We start from the raw sequence: 19,710 nt of genomic DNA, 5'->3' as shown, positions 1-19,710 counted from the left end.
CCCACTCCATTCACCACCAACACTTACCATCATGGGTATAATTTCTTCTTTTAATATTTGTTATATATGTTGTATTTTACATGTTACTACTATTATCAGACATCCTTCTAAATCCACTCTTATGTTTGTATTTCATTATCAGGGTCTGAGGATGGTCAAACACTAACTGAAACTGGTTACCAGCAAAATAAATGTTTTTGCAATTGACACTGTTTTTAATCCATTTTGAAAGTAGTTTTAGCCAGACCACTGTTTCTCCACAAGAAATGTTCTCAAAAACAAAATTACTAACTCTGCAGATATCTAAGAAGGTGTAAAAGTGATGTATAGAGCTAGAGGTGTCTAGTTAATCCAGTTGGCCCATCAACTCTGTCTACAGGTTATAACTACATAGAAAATCATTTAGTTTTTCATAAACTGTAATGTACTTTAAGGAATCTGTATTGAAATCACCAGCTAAATCATATTGTCTTACATGTGAAACAATGCTATATTAGAGTGGAAGACACAGTACATGCAGAAATTATTTTTCTATTTTGTACTGCAGTTGAATGTATCGCACTTCATTTGTAACTCATATCTATTGTTTACTGAGACTGCACAATGAGAATATTATGCGGAGTTGATAATGAAAAGCGTGCTTACAGAACCTTAGAATTCTTACACTTACATTGGAGTTATAAGTGTAAGTGTAAGAATCCCAAGGTATTTTCTGCAAGATAATTAGTTAACAACTCTGCACGTTATTCTTACTGCACAGCTTGAAAGAAAAATACTTTATTGGCCACAGAAGATTATGCTGTAAAGCAGGAAGGAGAGAAAATGTGAAAACATGCAAGAACTTTTGTCTGAACATTAACAAAATGACAGACATACAGTTTTAAGTGAAAAGCAAAAGTAAAAATAACAAAACTGTTCTGGAACAATGACATTTAGATTATTGACAAAATATTCAGAGTAAGCTTACATATGTTTAGAATGACATGAAACAACTTGAAACTACAGTGGATTCTGTCTTCTAATACATCATGTGCTCATCTCTCATGGATTCACAGACTGTGTGTCAGTAATATGACAGACTTTCAAAGAAGTCACTGATATGCATAGACATCATAATGTTGCTACTGCCACATGAGATCTTCTCTAACATGTTGTACAGATTGTAACATGTTTCCTGTTCTCTCTAGCTTAACACTTACTGTGAACTGGCTTTTAAATTGGATCATGAGTATTCATTCAAGAAGGTATTAGGACATTTATTCGTGTTCCATGTATCATAATTTCCACCACAATTTGTACAGTTTTACCATTGTATTATGGTGAGTATAACACAAAATACTGGTCTTTTGACACAGATGGCTAACAATTCAGTTTGCCTCAAAGTATCTTGTCCTGGTGTTTCTCTGAAGTCTGCTGCTTGTTGAGGATCAGACTTCTGTCCATTACATCTTATGCAAATTAAGTTCTACTGAGATTCTGTCACCCATGACCAACCTAATAAGGGCAGTCAAATGAAAACAAGACAGACTATATAACAAGCATGTAGTGAACATTGGCAAGGCTGGTAGAAGTATGTATAGAAGTGTCCTCTTTTGGTAGTCAGGAAGGAACACAGAAACATTAACTGTTGCACCATTTCTCTGTTATATGTGTTCGACATAAGGTCAGCGAGTCATATGTGCATCTGACTCCACTGCCAAGACTGGGAAACAAGAACAGCAAGGTGAAGTGCAGTTTTTGACTGTGTATGGAGTGTCAGGAAGAGAAATTCAAGCCCAAATGTGTGCTGTGTATGGAAAAAAAAGTATGTCACTTGCAAGTGTGTTTGCATGGACTAAATGATTTTGAGAAGGACAGGTGTCATTTAAAGACAGCAGTCAAGCTCATTGTGTCACTTACCTTCTGTCCTTGCTGTGGTGGATGCTGCTATCAAAAATGAGCGACGATGGACATGGCTCATGTTGGGCATCACTCATGGTACCACTCATGCCCTTGTAACAGGGCACCTGAAGTTCAGCAAAATCTGTGCACAGTGGGTTTCCCGCAGCCTGATGGAGGAGCAGAAATTGAATAGAACCTCAACATTCCTGCAACACCTGGAATGGTTTCATGATGAAGAATATTGTTTCCTGTTCCAGATGGTCATGAGAGATGAAACATAGTGTCATCATTTTGAGCTGGAGAGCAACAATAGAAGCATATGGATTCATCTCCACTAAAAAAAATCTGAAGATGTGCATGCCAGTGCCAAGAAAGTCATGCTGACCTTTTGCTTCAACTGTAAGGGCCTACTGCTAATTAACTTTCTTGAACATGGCACCACAATTAACGCACAGCAGTACATGGCCACTATGCAAAAATTGAAGAGCGCCATCAAGTCCAAGCACCTAAGAGTGTTACAGGTAGCATCAGTCTGCTGCAGGATAATGCTTGCCTGAATGTTGTGTCTACACTATAGAAGTTTTGCTGGAAAGCCCTCACTCATCCACTATACAATCCCAATCTCTCCTGATGTGATTTCCATATTTTTTGAGCTCCGTAGAAAGACATTCATGGCCATCAGTTTGTTTTGGATGAAGAGTTGACACCTGGGTTCAATCAAGGGTCCATAGGCGACCAAAAACAATTTTCCATGAAGGCATTGACAGTCATCTCTCACAGTGGGGTGAAGTAGTAACACTTATGGTGATTAATTTTGAAACGGTAAACAGTTTACTTACTTTTCTCCCATCTGATCTGTTTTCATTTGACTGCCCCTTATAGCTTGATAGTGAACATAATCAGTGATTTAAAATTTGTGCCATGTGGCACCAGCTATATAAATAATCACCCTTTCTCTTATTCTTAGGCACAATGGTCAGATTGTGTCCTCATGATATGATCCAGTCAAAACTGGATGACATAGACACATGACAAACAACAACACTGCACTTAATACAAGATTGAGCTTGAAATAATTATGGTGAAATGCTATCAGATCCATGAAAATGATTTGATAATACAATCTTGAGTAAGCACAGTTCACTGTTTTAAGAGATATTTCCGATGTAACTATAAAAAAACACAAAAGTGCTTCTTATACAAGTCCATAAAATTTTTTAATACCATACCCCAACATATCAGGGATCTTCCAATTCAATAATTAAAAAAAAAAAAAAAAAAAAGTAAAAGAATTTCTTCTTGAGCTCAGCATTTATGAAACTGATGAATTTTTAAGGGAGACAAAGAATATGGTATGACTACACTTTTTGACCAGTTTTTATATGCTTCTATATATGAGTAAGTCTGGAATTGGCTAAATTTACTATGCAATATCAATTTGTACCAGAAGTTTCTCTGTTTTGTTTTTGTGTGAAGGTACCATAATTATTTGTGTAATATTTATATTGCATAATATTTTTCTTGTTTTTGTAATTATTTGTGTAACATTTATACTATGTAATATTGACTTTTGTAATGCCTCAGATGATCTCTGAGGTCTCTACAACAATAAAAATCAATCAATCTATCTATCTATCACATGGTTATGCTGATACCGGTTCCCTGATTTTCACACTTTCCTGCATTCATTATCGAGTTCCTTAATTATGTTATACTTTTTATTAATTCTGCTATATAAAATGTATTTGTTTATTTCACTATACTACATTCCCAGATATGCAACTTTCCATAGTTTTATTTGCATATCATATTTAAGTGACTTCACTCAAGTCAGTTACAAGCATTTTCATTTCCCCGTTTCTTGTTCCATTCCCAACCAGCTTCCTAATATTCATTTATTATGTTTTATCCCCTTATTTTGTGAGTCTCTTTCATTATAAGCTTGTATCCTTTGTTTTTATCATTTTATCATTCCACTTGCTATTCCATCGACTGGAAACTGCTGTTCTGTGATACATCAAATACTTTTTGTTTTAACAGATATTATTGGCTTCAAAAATTTTAAATCTTTTCTGTTTCATTCTGTGCTTTTCTTCCAACTTGCGTTTTAATTCTAAATATATTGGCAGTGTGTTAGCACTTTTTGCTGTCTGCCTATTCGTTCCCCTTTTCTTTCTGATATTTAATTCAGAAACTTGCAGAAGATAATATTTGAAATATCATATGCAACTACTAAATTGTATAAAAAAGTAACATATTTACCAAAAATAGTTTGATTACAACTGTGTATCTGCATTTCAGGTGTCTCAATGCAAAGTTATACGATGAGATGTTTTCTGAATCAAGTCATAACAGTCATCTAACAATATGTGTATCTTAATCATTAGATGAGAAAGTGCATGTGGCAATATTCTATTAATAACAGCACACTAGTGTATTTGAAGTTAATGTCATACACAGTTTGTATCATGATTTGTATAAAATGAATTTCATACAGTGGTGGATGTCACAGAGCAGATTATAATTATTTTTTTCTTTTGTAAACTGTGTTGAACAATTTTTCAGTATCAGGGATTACTATTGATTTGTTTCCAAAATAGGCTTTTTTCTCTGATGGTTACTTTCATAAATCAGCTCTCAAAGAGTAATACAATGTTTTGTGAACTGTCAAGGTTATTCATTACTGATATGCATTACTGTAGTTCTACAACAGTTGTAAAATATATCACACAAGTACACAGTTTCAATATTTTTAAGGTAATGTGAAGCCCAATGTTACAGGTAATTAGGGAGAGAAAGGCCTCAAGACTGAACAATAATAAAGATCTGAATCCCAAAGATGATGAGGAGGAAGTCTTTGGTAGGTACACATGACACAATATTGATATAATTATGTGTACTGTAATATGTAGACCTTACAAAGTTTAAACACTAGTTGAAAATGTGACTATAAATGTTGTCGGTGCATTTGTCACATTATTTCTCTGTAAAAATCTGAGCTTTCAATAATATCCACCGTGTCTTCATTAGAAAGCAACTGACTGTCAAAGAAGTAAGTGGATCACACAAACACTAATGATGCAGTAATGTCAACTGCTCACTGTGAGCAGAGATTACACTGTGCCATAGCATCTTCATTTATACACTATGTTCAATAGGAGGCCTACTCCTACACAGTCTCTTGGTATTAAATTCTTGCTTCTATGTTTTGTTGAGGACTAGCACACATCTCCAATGAAGTCACTCACACACATTCTGATTTCTATAGGCTCTTTGATTATTGTATTCCATTAGTTTGAAGTGTAGGCAACGATTCATGTCTGCTGAAACAAGATATTGTCCTTACTTGTGTATGTTTGCCAACAGCAGATTTTTCTAGATTTTTGTACTCGGTGTGTCACTGACATTCAGTACAGCACTAAGAAGTGGTTCAGATAGATTGGCCCATTTAGTGACATGGAAAACTGTAAAAACTTGAGACTTTGAGGCCATGACTAATCTTCACAGGCTGCAACATCTCTTTGATTTTCTTAGGCAGCTAAGAAAATTAAATTACTGGGTCTCAACCATCAAAGAGGCTGTGGAAATCAGAATTCATACCAACAACTTCTTTAATTTGGACCACTTTAGTAAATTACTTCCATAGTAATATACTTTTCTAGAAACACTTCCATAGTAATATACTTTTCTAGAAACACTTCCATAGTAATATACTTTTCTAGTAACTGTCGGAAAGCTCAATTTCCATTTACTTCTTTAGTTGTAACTAAAGTAAAAATGCCTTTTTACTAAAGAAGTAAGCCATTTCAGCATTTTGCTGGCATTTCAGTTCCTCTCAGAAATATTGCCACAAACATTGCACCATGAATAACAATAACAACACTCAATGCTCAAATTATCATAAAAATTACAACAATCAAAGTAAAGAAGGATGAGGTGTTTTCAAAAGCTGCATAGTTGTAAGAAGTGCTTTATTCGCAGCTACTGATTTCACATCAGTGTAGGAACATCTTCAGGTTTATCTATTAAAAATACAAATCACTGTGAAAAAGTTTTGAAATGGTAGGAATACAGAACCATAGTTTTGACATTTAACAAGACACAATGACAAGTACTCAAAATGGTTATATGTCCATAATGTTGGTGACAGTTATGGAGTCCCGGCTTTCAGGAAGTTATCCACGTTAAAAGCTAAACCACAATGGTGGGTTGTCATAATAAAATTGATGACACCCAAAAGATGCTTGTAAAAATGTACAAAGCATGCCTGCTGAATGAGTCAGACCTAGAAAAAAATGAGAGAAAAACTAATAATGAATGGAACATGTGGTGTATGCAGCCCATGGATGCAATGAACAACGTAAGTCCATAGTGCCATCTCCCTTCTTTTTCACTTCCATCTGATTTCCTCTTCCAGCTGCTCATGTGTTTACTTTGGTTACCTCTTAGCCAATGTGGCCTTCCACTTTCCTGTGTATTGCTTGTCTCCACAGACTCCTTACACCACATCAACCACTTATCAGTGTGACAGAAGTACACACATTGCATGCGATTTTAACTTTTACTACATCGGTTTTACGCAGCTGGTGTCTACCGGATCTTATGATAAATCCTATGTGGTGTTATCCAGTAAGCTATTTTTCAGATTTCTTTCATTTGCAATATTTTGTTTTCGTACTGGATTATTATTTTCGGGATAATATTTCTTGTATACTTTCCCTAGACATCAGTTATTTTTAGGCAGTTTATCCCTGCTCACAGCAGTTCCATTCATTATTAGTCCCCCCCCCCCCCCTCCCCCACTTTTTTCTAGGCCTGGCTCATTCAGCAGCCATGCTTTGTACATTTTTACTAACATCTTTCGGGTGTACTCAATTTTGTTATGACAACCCACCATTGTGGTTTGACTTTTAACGTGGATAACTTCTGAAAACTGGGACTCCACCCACATTATGGAAATATAATCATTGCGAGTACTCATAATTGTTTCTTGTTGAATGTCAACACTACAGTTCTATATTTCTGCCATTTCAAAAATTTCACACTGTGATTTGTATTTTTGACAGATAAACCTGTAGATGCATCTATACTTTGCAGCTTTTGGAAACATCTCATCATTCTTGAGTTTTTAATTGTTGTAATTTTTAAACAACTGTTGAATGTTGATTGTTGTTATTGTTACTGCTAATGTCTCTAAGCTGTGGTTGCCCTCCTCAGAAAGTTGTTTGTATTATTGCATCACTTTCTGATAATAATATCATGTTAGCTTAATTTATCGGTGGGTGACACGTGTTAATTCAAGGAGCACTTGCAGGTTGGAGTATGAGCTAACAGCAACATGGAGATGGCCAAGAACAATTAAGTATTAAGAAACATATTCCGGATATTTGCGGTACACTCGTGAAACGGTCGTAGGGGAAAATGCCAACTTCATCGCTTCCTCGGAGATGCTGTGTGCCATCGCCAATGTGCCAACTATAACATCAAGTTCAAACTCACTTAAACCTTGATAACCTGTCATTGTAGCAGCAGTAACCAGTCTAATAAATGCGCCAGACACTTGTTTTCTTATACAGGCATTGCTGACGGCAGGGATGTATTCTGCCTCTTTACATATCTCTGTATATGAATAAGTGTGCCTATACCAGTTTCTTTGGTGCTTCAGTATACATTTTATTTGCTTGATATTTTTTCCAATGGTTACTATGTTCTTGTTTTTCACATGACATAATATTTATGTTTATTATTTCAGTATCAGTACGTTTAATTTTTGTAATCACCACATTCTAATATTTACTTGTATTACCAAATTTATAAAAGTAGACATATTTTTTTCTGTAGAAATAATCAAAACATCTTTATTGTACAATTCTGTGAACTGAAGTAAGAAACAAAATGAAAATGTTAATCCCGTAGCTGGAAAAAAGATACAGAGAAACATAACTATAAAATAGGGCATATTTCATTGATGCAGTGATGATCCAGAGCCTTATTTATTCATTGCAGAAGGAAAAGTCTTTACATGAACTTGTTATTTTAGTAGCAAATTAGGTACAATTTGAATTAACACCATCAAGTATACTAGACCTTCTGCCTGCAGCATCTGCTTTTGGCTGAAATGTGTATTGAGCACATTGATCAGTGTCATTCATCTCCACAGCATCAGGATGAAACACATCTCCAACTTCTATTCCAAAGTTGTGCAGCATTCACAATAAATTTCCACACTTGTGTTGTCTATGTTGTATTGTTTTAGCGAGAATATGGAAATGTTTTTTTCCAAATGATGAATGTATACCCTTTTACATGTCTGGTAGCAATGTGGTATTTGTTGTAGTGCCCTTCGGCTCCCATGTGAGGTTTAAACACAGGAATCATAAGATGTTTCTCTAACAAGCAACTCATTATATTGTCCATTTTCAAATTCTGCAGCAACTCTTCTAATGTTCCAAACACATGCATCATGCATGGAGACCAGCCAGTGGCTTACCATGTTCAAAATCTTCATATTGACATCACAGATAATTTGTGTATTGAAGGAAAAAAATTCTTTTGATTTCTATGTAGTTCTGCTTGTGCTCCAGAAGGAAAAAGTATGAATATATGTACGCAATCTATGGCCCCTATGACATTTGGAAATCCACCAATTCAATAGAGTCCCTTTTGTTCTGTGATAGAGTTTCTTTGTTCTGTGGCATGGACACATACAGTGGCTTTAAGGTAATTAAACTATTTACCACACTATTACAAGCTCTTCCAGCAGTAGTGCGATGGGTGTTAATGAGAGCCCCTGCTACAATTTGATAAGTAGTTGTGTGAAAGATTCACAGACCACAGAGAAGTTGCAGTCTAGGAGACAAACCATGGTTCCTGTCAGAATTATGCTGCAGTAATGACCCCAGCATACCAAGCAGCGACTCAACAGATTTCTCACGAAACCCAAACCGCTCTTTGAAGTCATTGTCACTATACTTCACAAGTAGGTCCCTTCTCTCAATTAAAACCCTCATCCTTGGGATGTCTACCTCTTCCTCCATTTCCATATATTCTTTGTAGTCCAGATAATTTTATAGAATTTGGTATTTAACACACAGAAACCTGTCAACACACCTTATTCTCTAACTTTTCTCCTACTACTGCTTATGAGTAAATTTTGGCCTTCTTTCCTCCTTAAGTTACTGACATAGTATGTATTCTTTCATGGTGCTCTCCACCAGGTATTAAGTAAATAAATTTACTGTGGGAATAAATCAAAAATTTGATCTTGTAGTAATTTACTTCTTTAGTTTAGTTCTGTTGCCTGTAAGCCACCAATTTCCTTCTCTGTTAATAACTTAGTACTTCAGTTTCACTTACTCTTGGTTGGTGTTTGCCACCCTAACGGAAATATAGACTAAGAACTTGGCAATGTGTGGATGTGGGCACTTGATACTGATGAACTGCTTAGGAGTGTATCCCATATTATACATCCTAATGGAAACAAGATGCCCCAGATGAATCATCATTGTTGATGCCACTGTATTCCCTCGTCCCAGTGGACAAAACTCATGAAAGTATGATAGGGGCAAATGACACTTAATGAAGCTGTAAATTGTTTTGAAGCCAGCATGGCCATGTTAGATGGCCCAAAACATTAGCAGGCTATTGTTTATGATTGCTACTTGTTCTTAATTTCTGATGTGTGCATGCACCAGTCATTTTAAATAGAAAATGTTACAGTCCTTTCATGGATAACACAGCATCAGAAAGGCATTTTCAGACTTTTTTTAGTCTTAAATGCATGTTTGATACAGCAATACAATCCATCTTACCTCATTAATGTAACTTTATTTTTGTTGTATGTTTCAAATAACTAAGAAGAGACATATGTGATATGAAAAGGCTGCTTTTGTAATCCACCATTTTCATTAATATGTACTAAAGAAACTGATGTTCGGTCCATGTTCTATTCTTGAAATTACTATGACAATATTTTGCTGTGTTTGGTCAGTTTCTAAGCTCACAGCATTCACTCAAAAAGCTTTTTAAGTTGGACAGATAGGAAATCTAAAGTCACACGAGAGAAATAAAACTATTACAGTAAAAGTAAATAGAGTAGCCAACACTGATGTATATAAAAGAAAATATTGCTTGAATGATTCCACTTACAAATGAAATGTGATTCCTTTACACTGTAATCAGAATGATAAGTATACCCATACCTGATGCAACCTGGCATGTTTGAGTAAAAACTTCCACCAGAACCTAATATTCAGGGCAACTAATATGGCTAACGTTGGCTTCAAGTTTGTGACAGCATGACAACTCCCGTTATTACATGTCCATGGTACAACTACATCAGTTACATCCATGTGACTCTATTACTCCTATTACACTCACAAGTCAGTTCATTTTCTGATGAAGACAATGATGGATATTATCGAAAGCTTAGATTTTCATGTAGAATTAACACAGTTTCACCTAGAACATTTAATACAGCAAGTCTGTCATGAAAGACTTCATGGTTATAAATTGGACCATAAGCTCACCATAAAGAATATGCTGAAGTAAATTCTGAATCACAAAAGGTTGGAACCCAATATTTCTTCTTAAGGGTTTCATGGGAGTTATGAAGCTGAACAGAGATACAGTTAATTGATGACAGAAGGTATAATTCACCTGTAAGCTCTGTGGACATGCCAGCTCCAAGGGAAACAGCAAGTAATGAAAATTAGATGACAGTTGGTGTTAGAACACAACAAAATCTACAGAGCATGTGTAAAACAAGTGATTTGCATGCCACACTGTATCATTAAAGCACAGAAATGTACAAGATTTATAGAAATGTAAAATGAGACTGAAGTGAAAAAGTATGATATCAAAATAACTACAGATTCTTGCAATAACTGTCAGTTTGTTAGAGTGAGCTAAGTCAAAAGGTAGTTCTTGCAAATCTGATAAACTACTAATTAATTATTCATCTGATTATCTGGAAATTTCACAAGTTGGCTCACAATTTCAGTCTGTGTTAATGATGATTCTTGACCAGTTGGTATATTTGTCACACTGATAATATTTTAATACTATTTTTAGAATTTATTTATTCCAGCAAGTGTAACAATTCTCTCTGATATTCTTTCATTTTTGTTAGCTAATATTGTGATAAACTGATTGTAGTATGAACTCAAATCTTTCCTCAGTAATATAAGTGAGAAGTAATAAAGATCCTTAAACACTCACAAAAGAATAAAACATGGTCCTATTACCAATAATATTTGTGGATGATTGGCAGTCATACCCAATGTCACACATCAAACTTTTGTAGTCTCCAATTTAAATCACTAAAGTAATTTATTAATAAAATATTGAATACGCTGATACACAGACTAAATGATAAATAGCTCATAAAAGTTACTGGCCCTGTGAATTTCCCTGGACTACAAATGAAAACAATTGGAATTAAGACAATTTGAATTATGGTGGAGGGTATCAGTCATGGACAAGACTGAAACCAGTCACTTGTCCAAAATGATATCACAGTCCACAGAATAAGAACTTAATAGTGGTAGCTGGAAGTCACTATACTCAGAACCTTAGCAGGTCCAGTTGTCATGAACAAATAACACAGTCATTCTAATGAATATCCAGATAAAACCTATATTGTGTAGAGCCATCATCAACACTCCAGTGCAGGAGAAAACATTAACTATTAAATAAATGTGAGACTGGGCCTGGGGCCACTTGACTTAATAAAGTTGGCTAGCTGGCGGGTCCATGTGACTTACCATCCGGAGATGCTGCACTGCTCACTGTGATCGTGCTGTATGTAGGCTTAATTGGGTGTATTGATAGTATTGCACCATCCATCAATACACTGCATGAGATTAAAAGAGAAACAAAATAGAGCTGTTAATAGTTTATGAGCCTTCCACATTCTTGGAATCAGAACATTAAGTAAGAGCTTAGCACAAAACCAGAAATACTTTTGTGTCAATATGGTCAACAACTTATTTAGAATTCAAAGATGAAGTGTTTTATAAACTGGGGGAGAAGAAACCTATTTTGGTGCTGCACTCCTCATTAGCGGCATATCACTGCATAAGCATGCCCCACAAAATCGTACTAGGTGTAGAATACATTTTCTGAAATTTTCTTTCATCATTCTTAATTAAATTATTAAAATGTACTCAGTGGTAGTGAACAGTCATTTAATTTTAATATTTGATGATCATTAACAGCTGCTACTTACAAACTGTTGAGTTTGGTGGTCTAGGGCATGTGTGGAAACTGAAAAGTCACAGGACCGAATCCTGTTTGGTTCACCGAATATTTCAGTCTGCCTTTAACCTGGCCTTCTCCTCTCAGTGATGTGAAGATTTGGCTGGAATGACATGTGGTTTTGAGTCCATGTTACAATGTAGGTTCCCTTTCCACAGTGGTAATACTGAGGTAGGCTAGGGTCACATGTCACCATAGACCATTGAGTGACGTGCTGTTGCATATTTGTGTTTCAGTTGATAACAAATACATTGACATCAATAATTTCCAACATTTCCTGTACTCAGAACTGTGGAAAGAACAGATGAACAGCATTATAGAGCAATATTATTATTTGCAAATCCATTTCAATAGGAATTATCTTTAAACTTGAAGCACATATTTTGATTTTTATTCCATAACTAGCTGAGAAATCCAACATTGCCCAGAGATTTATTTACAGCTGTACCCAAGATTCTGTATGTGTGGGATTTATTATTGGTTAATAAATCCTCTTTGTGTACAACATTTGAAGTAGATTGATTGGAGATATGAACAAAGAGATTGCTTGCTTCACTAAAACAGGAGAAGGCCACTTACACACACACACACACACACACACACACACATACACATACACACACAAAACTGACATTAAGTTTCAAACCTGCAGTATGCAGTGTGTGGCAACCAAAACACACAGCAAACTTACTAGATAGGTTTTTTCAAAACCTATTGAAAGAAGCAAAGCAATGACATTAAGTTTTTAATACACAATGCAAAGTAAATTCAATGTTAGTTTGTATTCATAAAGATATGATTGCAGTGCTTAATTCTGTTACTTTGGAAATTAACATGTCCAAATAGACAGACATGACAGTTTTATAATTAGTATGATTGGCTTCCAACAGAAGTTCTAAAAGATGGCAGAGTGTTATTCTCTTGTCTCCTATGATGAAGAAGGTCTGAAATTTGGAAATATGTGTTGGCTTAAAAATGCACATTTGATTATGAACAGTGAGGCTTTGAACTGCTAGAAATTAACACATGCACAACATATAACATTTCCATTTTAGTTGCTGTCTACCTTAGCGAAAGTCGTATGTTACACTAGATCCATCCACTAGGTTGAATATCCTGCTCCACTATCACGATGCAGATAGTTTCTGTCTTCATGTAACTGACCATTGTTGCTAATTAACAAATTAACTTGTGGAAATCCACAACTGATATTTAAACTCATAATTTTTACAACCATGTTTTTATTGCCAACTGGATGTTATACAACCAGAACAGCCTTAGTTTACTTTTTAAAAGTGTATCTGATAAACCTTTGTCATAGCAGTTACTTTATAATAAATTTCTTTCTCTTTTGTTTTGAATTTGCTGATAAATGTTGTCTTTGATAGGAAAGAAGAAACGAGTAGCTTTCTTGGATTTGTTGCTGGAAGCTTCTGATGGTGGGAAAAATCTGACAGACCTGGAAATAAGAGAGGAAGTGGATACTTTCATGTTTGAGGTAACAATTCTGGCAGGACATGTATATGTAATGTAAATGGATAACTAAAAAATCTACTCACCAAGTGCTGTCAGAGGAACACACACACACACAAAAGGGTTTAACTTCTTCAAGCTCTTGGAGAAAAGTCAGGGTAGACTTATCGGTCAGGATGGGAGAAAAAAAAAGTTGCAGGCTCAACAAAATACATCTATAATGTGCAGGATGAAGTGCATGACAGAGGGTACTTTCCTTTGTACCACTTATTAAGGCTTCTTCCAATCCATCTGCATGTGGAGCAGAGTAATAATGATGGCTTAAATGGTTCTGTGCATACTGTAATAGAGTTCTCTTGTCTTCACAGTCTGTATGGGGGTTATAGTAAATTCCAAGATTTCTCACTTAATGTTGGTTCTTGAGACTTTGTAAGTGGGCTTTCACAGGATATTTTGCACCTGCCAGTTCAAGTTTTTCAGCATCTCCATGACATTCTCTCATATGTCAAACATGTGAACGAATATTTGTGTTGCCCTTCTCTGTGTTTTCCTTCTGTCCTCTGTTAGCCCTATTTGGTACATACCTCACACTCTTGAACTACATTCTAGGATGGGTTACACAAGTGTTTTGTGAGCAATCTGCTTTGTGGACTCATTGCATTTTCCTAGTATTCTACCAATAAACAGATGTCTACCATCTGTTTTACCTGTGATTGAGCCTATGTGGTTGTTTCATGTCATATCCCTGCAAATTGCCACACCCAGATATTTGTATGAGTTGACTGATTCCAGTTGTGACTCACTGATATTGTAATCATAGGATACTACACTTTTTTGTTTTGTGAAGTGTAGAACTTTATACTTCTGGACATTTAAAGCAAGTTGCTAATCTTTGCACTATTTTGAAATCTTATCAGTATCTGACTGAAAATCTATGCAGTTTCTTTCTGATAGACAATTATATCATACTATATACTAACTCAGTAACAGTATCTGAGTGCTTGAATATTACCGTACCAGTTGATAAAAATATGTTGCCATCAACAGTTTCCAGCGTCACTAGTCTAGTGACTGGAAAAGAGTCCAGGTCACTCCTGTATACAAAAACTATAAAAGAACAGATGCACGGAATTATAAAGTAATATTGCTGGAGGAAAACGTATTCTCAAAGAATCAGCACAGACTCATGGAAAACCACCACTGTGAAACCCAGCTTGTTTTATACATTCTAAGTATCTTGAAAACAGTAAATGTAAGTGGATTTGCAGATTCTGTCTTCCTCGATTTTGGAAAGGTGTTTGACAGTGTACCACATTTTGACTAATAACAAAGATACAATCATCTCAGTAGATATTATGTGACGGCCTCAATGAACTTTTGCTTACAGAACTGAGTATTATATACTGAGCATCAAATATTCAAGAGAAACAAAAGTAATTCTGGGTTGCGCCAAAGAGGAACAACGACAACACTAATGTTCTCAAGCTCTATAAACAATTTATCAAATATGGTCAGCAGCACAATCAGATTAATGACTTAAGTTAATAATAATTTGTAAATTTTGTAGGGACATTTCAAACCCACTTGAAAATGGATCTATGCCTGAAATTGGCCAATATTTGTGTTGCTGTACACTCCAGTGTATTTGAAAATGATTCTGCAGCTGAAATTGGCCAATAGTAGAATAAATAAAAATTATTCTCAACAATTATATAGTCAGAGCAGGTGGGAATCCAGAAGGAATTGAAAAAAATCTCTTGCTTCATGCAATGAATGGCAACTATCTTTATAAATGGATAAATGCAAGACAATGTCCATAACAAAGAGAAAGACCCAACAGTATCTGATTATGAGATTAGTGTTGAACTTTTGATGTCCATAACATTGTTTAAATATTTAGAGGAAACACTAAGAAGAGATATAAAATGGGGTGAACATGTAAAATGTGTGTTACATTAGGAAGTGTGAATCGCATTCTTAGATTTGTACAAAAGTTCTGGGAATGTAGATGATATATGTAAGGAAAATGAGATACAGTTTCTAGACTATTACACTAGCCAACATTTTTCTTGGATGATGAGTAAATTTAGAGAACCAGTATTCAAGGAAGACTGCATGATACCTCTGTCATGTAATGTTCAGTGGATTGCAGAACAAATGTAGGTCTAGGACATTTCCTTGATAGCAGTTATGTCTTCAAGAGGGTTCAACTGCTCCCTATGTTGTACTTTTGATGTGTTAGAGATATACTCTCATGTGCCCTCAGTATTGCATTGTTCCTAATTCATTGTAATTTCAATATGACACTAAGAAAATCAACCCTGAAGTGAGTAAGGATTGTGCAGATGAGTCCTCTAGGCATCATTTTACCTGGAGCACAATTTGTGCTTATTAAATGTAGTGTTGAGACAGCCAGCATGTTATGGCATGTTTGACAACAGATGAGAAATTTTTTAAATTTACTATAAATTAACTCCACAAAAGCATGGTTATATGATACTTGGATCCATTGTGATGAATGATTCCCCAATATTGCTATTTACCACAGTGTCTGCAATATAGACTCTCTTCTTGTGTGTGTGTGTGTGTGTGTGTGTGTGTGTGTGTGTGTGTGTGTGACGGGGGTGGGGGGTGCAATGTTGTCCATTTTCCCTGGTGTATATATTCCTTTGATTATTTTATACCTCATAGCCAAAACTACATTTGCATAATTGTGGGTTTAAACAAAGTTTGACGATGAAGATGTATCAAATTTACAACAGTGAAGTGTTAATATGGAGCCAACAGCAACCACGAAGTCTCATATGCCTCAGTTAGTAATATATTTTAACAATAAAATGAAGTAGACTCTCTCATAGTTAGATTTTTCAGAATTTGAAAAACTCTATTTTCATTTATGTACATGTAATGTGATAAAAATTCATTTACTAGGGTCATGACACCACAGCAGCTAGCATGTCATGGATTCTGTATCTTCTGGGACTTCATCAGGATGTACAGGTCAGTTTGGAGCAACTGTAACAGATGAGTCTACAGTGACAGTTGTGTTTATTTTCTGTTGCCTAAGATTGTTTGTTGTTGACTAACATCATCTTGATTTTCACAGGAAAAGGTAGCAGAAGAACTGTTTGACATATTCCAAGGTTCTGATAGACCTACAACTATGCAGGATATTCAAGCTATGAAGTATTTAGAACGTGTCATCAAAGAAGGTTTAAGGCTTTATCCCAGTGTACCATTTATTGGACGTATACTCCGTAAGGAAACAAAAATAGGTATGTCACTATCAGTTTTTTCCTTCTGAGTAAACTGTAACCTAAGAAAGGAGTATTTTTCATGTGTTCCCAAAACTTTGAGGCTGTTGCCCAGTGTAGCATCATCCACAGCCAGCATGAGGCACCTCACTTTCCCTGCCTGCCGATTGGTTACTTGCCAAACTGGCCTTTGGTCTCTGCTGCATTATATTCTGTCTTTCCCTGCAAAGCTGTGTATTATCTATCCCTTATTATCATTTCTATTAAATGTGCAAAGGCAGATTGGCATCCGTTTCAATTAATGTTAGAGCGTGCATGCTTCAAATAGTGCCAGTGTATTTAATTTTTTATTTACAATCAATTACAGTGTCCATATAACATATTTCAGAAGCACTAAATTAAAAACCAGAAAATAATTATTTAAATAAAAAACTTTTTAATGTACTGCATTTTTAAAATGGGACTAAAAAGTATAAAATAATCAGTATGCACTCTATCTCAACTTCTGGTATTCTTTCCTGTTTTGACCTACTTCTCTCTCACTTTTTTCATGTTTCCATCCTTCTATCCAGAGTTCCAAAAGAATGAGGTTTGTTTGCCTTAGTACAATATACCTATCCTTGAGTGTGCTGTAACATTTCTGAGTGGTAAGTTGATTCTCTAACTGTCTGTACATAACTGAATTGATATCTTATGCTGCAATTTTTATCTAGTCTTGGTACATTGATTCTGATTTAGCTTTGTTCTTATTGATTCTTCAGCGAGTAAGAATAATAGGGAGCAAAAGTATATATGGTGGTTCTGCAGACTGCTGATTGCATTAAAATTTATAGTAGTTACATGTCATCTGTCTGACTATAGGAAAGTTCTTTCTGAACTGAAAAGTAATTTGTTGTAATATTTCTTGCAGATGACTATACAATCCCACCAGACACCCTTGTAAACATTCACATATATCATACTCATCGTGATCCAGAACAGTGGCCTAATCCTGAGCGCTTTGACCCAGATAATTTCTTGCCAGAACGAATACAAGGAAGGCATCCATTTGCATATGTACCATTTAGTGGTGGACCAAGAAATTGCATAGGTAAGAACTTGTTTATAGAAGACAAGGAAGGTATTAACTTATATGTATGCACAAATATTTTTGATGCTGCATCTATTGTGCCACAGGGCCTTTTCATAGTATTGTTACATTCCATCCTGGATTTTCCATTGTTTGATACATCAAGAAATTAGTAGATACTGTTTTTCAGACAATGATACTGTCTTATAATATTTCTTCAAATATTTCTATAGTATTACTTTATTGAACCTTAATTAATATATGAAAAGTAACTCTTCTGAATTTTTCAATAAGTTGTATTTGTGAATAACTATGGTTTTAATACAAAAATGCATTAACACTTTGTACATTGAATTTTATTTACAAGTAACTTATGTTTTGCTGCACAGGTCAGAAATTTGCACTGCTAGAAGAAAAAGTTGTTTTGTCCAACATAATAAGAAAATTTAAAATAGAATCTGTAGAAGATAGAGAAAAGATGACACTAATTGGAGAACTGATTCTGCGGCCAGAAAACGGAGTTCTTGTCAAGATGAAATCAAGATGATGAATGTGAAAACTTGGATGCATTCTCGAGAAGTCTACTGTAACAAGCATGTTTAAAAATGAACACTCATCAATCAACATTTGAATATCTATTAAGCTTCATTTTATAGCTAAATGCAAAGGAATTTCCTACAGGAGGAATCTGAAACATGATTTTTACATGTTTTATACCTATGTAATGTTCTTATATGGATATTACCTATCAACAGGTAATTTGTTACTGCTTTCTTTTAATAAAAGCCTCAGAAACAGGATGTTGGAGTGCTTCTCTATGTTCATAGTCCCTACATAAACAAAATAATATTTCTTGCAGCAACAGACATTCTACAGTTGCAAGGGAGGGGGCCCGCCTCTCTTACATGACAGTTTTCTGTGGTTTCCCTAAAACAATTACGACAACTGCCAGGATGATTCTTTTGAAAAGTATACAACTCATTTCCTCATCCTTCCCCAATCTGAGCTTGTGCTCTGACTAATGACCTCACCATCAATGAGACACTGAATTCACTTTTCCTTCTTCTCTCCTTTTTCCTACAAGGCACAGTGACAGATTTTTTGCATAAAGTTGACAATGTATTATGATATTATACTAATTTAGCTGACAGAATTGCTAATTTCTGAGTTGTAACTTTACTACATGACACCTTACAGTGTGTGGCCGAGGATACTTTTGGTACCACCATCATTTCCCCTTTTCCTTGTTTCATCTGCAGACGGTACATAGGACAAATGTTACTGAATGAGCCCAAATTTCTCCGATTTTCTTGTGAAGGTCATTTCAAAAGGTGTACGTGGCAGCCAGCAATGCACTGCCTGACTCTACATGGAATGAATGCTCTTGGAATTTTAACAGTAAACCTCTTGCGATGCAGAATACCTCTCTTGGAGTGCCTGCTTCTGGAGTTTGGGTTAGATGAGCAAGCCCATGATGCTCTCATGTTTACTAAACAAACCCATGATAGAGCTCAATAATCAGTTGAATGAGAGCTTTCTAAGCTAATTTCATGTTATCTGTATCAAGATTGGTGAGGTGATTGTTATAACCAAAATAATGTTACTTTCAAAACAATAGGATAAATGTTGTTAAACACTGACCTTCCAGAATCAGAAGGTTCATTAGCTTGCCCTCTGACCACTTTGCACTTTACTATGAGATGCATCACATACGAATTTGTGCACAGTAACAAGCATGTATGTCATAGTATGCTTATATCCAAACACACACACACA

At 35.3% G+C, this 19,710-nt stretch overlaps 1 protein-coding gene across 1 annotated transcript in view; it reads left to right on the top strand.

Moving 5' to 3' along the window:
* LOC126187466 (cytochrome P450 4C1-like) overlaps nt 1-18,716 on the top strand; it is a 105,208-nt gene extending 86,492 nt beyond the window's left edge. Inside the window, exons 8-13 of the mRNA XM_049928563.1 lie at nt 4,663-4,741; nt 13,527-13,636; nt 16,543-16,611; nt 16,718-16,886; nt 17,776-17,955; nt 18,324-18,716. Of these exons, the coding sequence (XP_049784520.1) occupies nt 4,663-4,741; nt 13,527-13,636; nt 16,543-16,611; nt 16,718-16,886; nt 17,776-17,955; nt 18,324-18,481 (765 nt within the window). The 3' untranslated portion in view covers nt 18,482-18,716. The remainder of the gene's footprint in view (nt 1-4,662; nt 4,742-13,526; nt 13,637-16,542; nt 16,612-16,717; nt 16,887-17,775; nt 17,956-18,323) is intronic.
* Nucleotides 18,717-19,710: the final 994 nt, after the last annotated feature.

The sequence above is a fragment of the Schistocerca cancellata genome, chromosome 5 (genome assembly GCF_023864275.1).
Source record: "Schistocerca cancellata isolate TAMUIC-IGC-003103 chromosome 5, iqSchCanc2.1, whole genome shotgun sequence".
Taxonomy (NCBI): Eukaryota; Metazoa; Arthropoda; class Insecta; order Orthoptera; family Acrididae; genus Schistocerca; species Schistocerca cancellata.
This window is presented reverse-complemented; position numbering and strand designations above follow the sequence as displayed.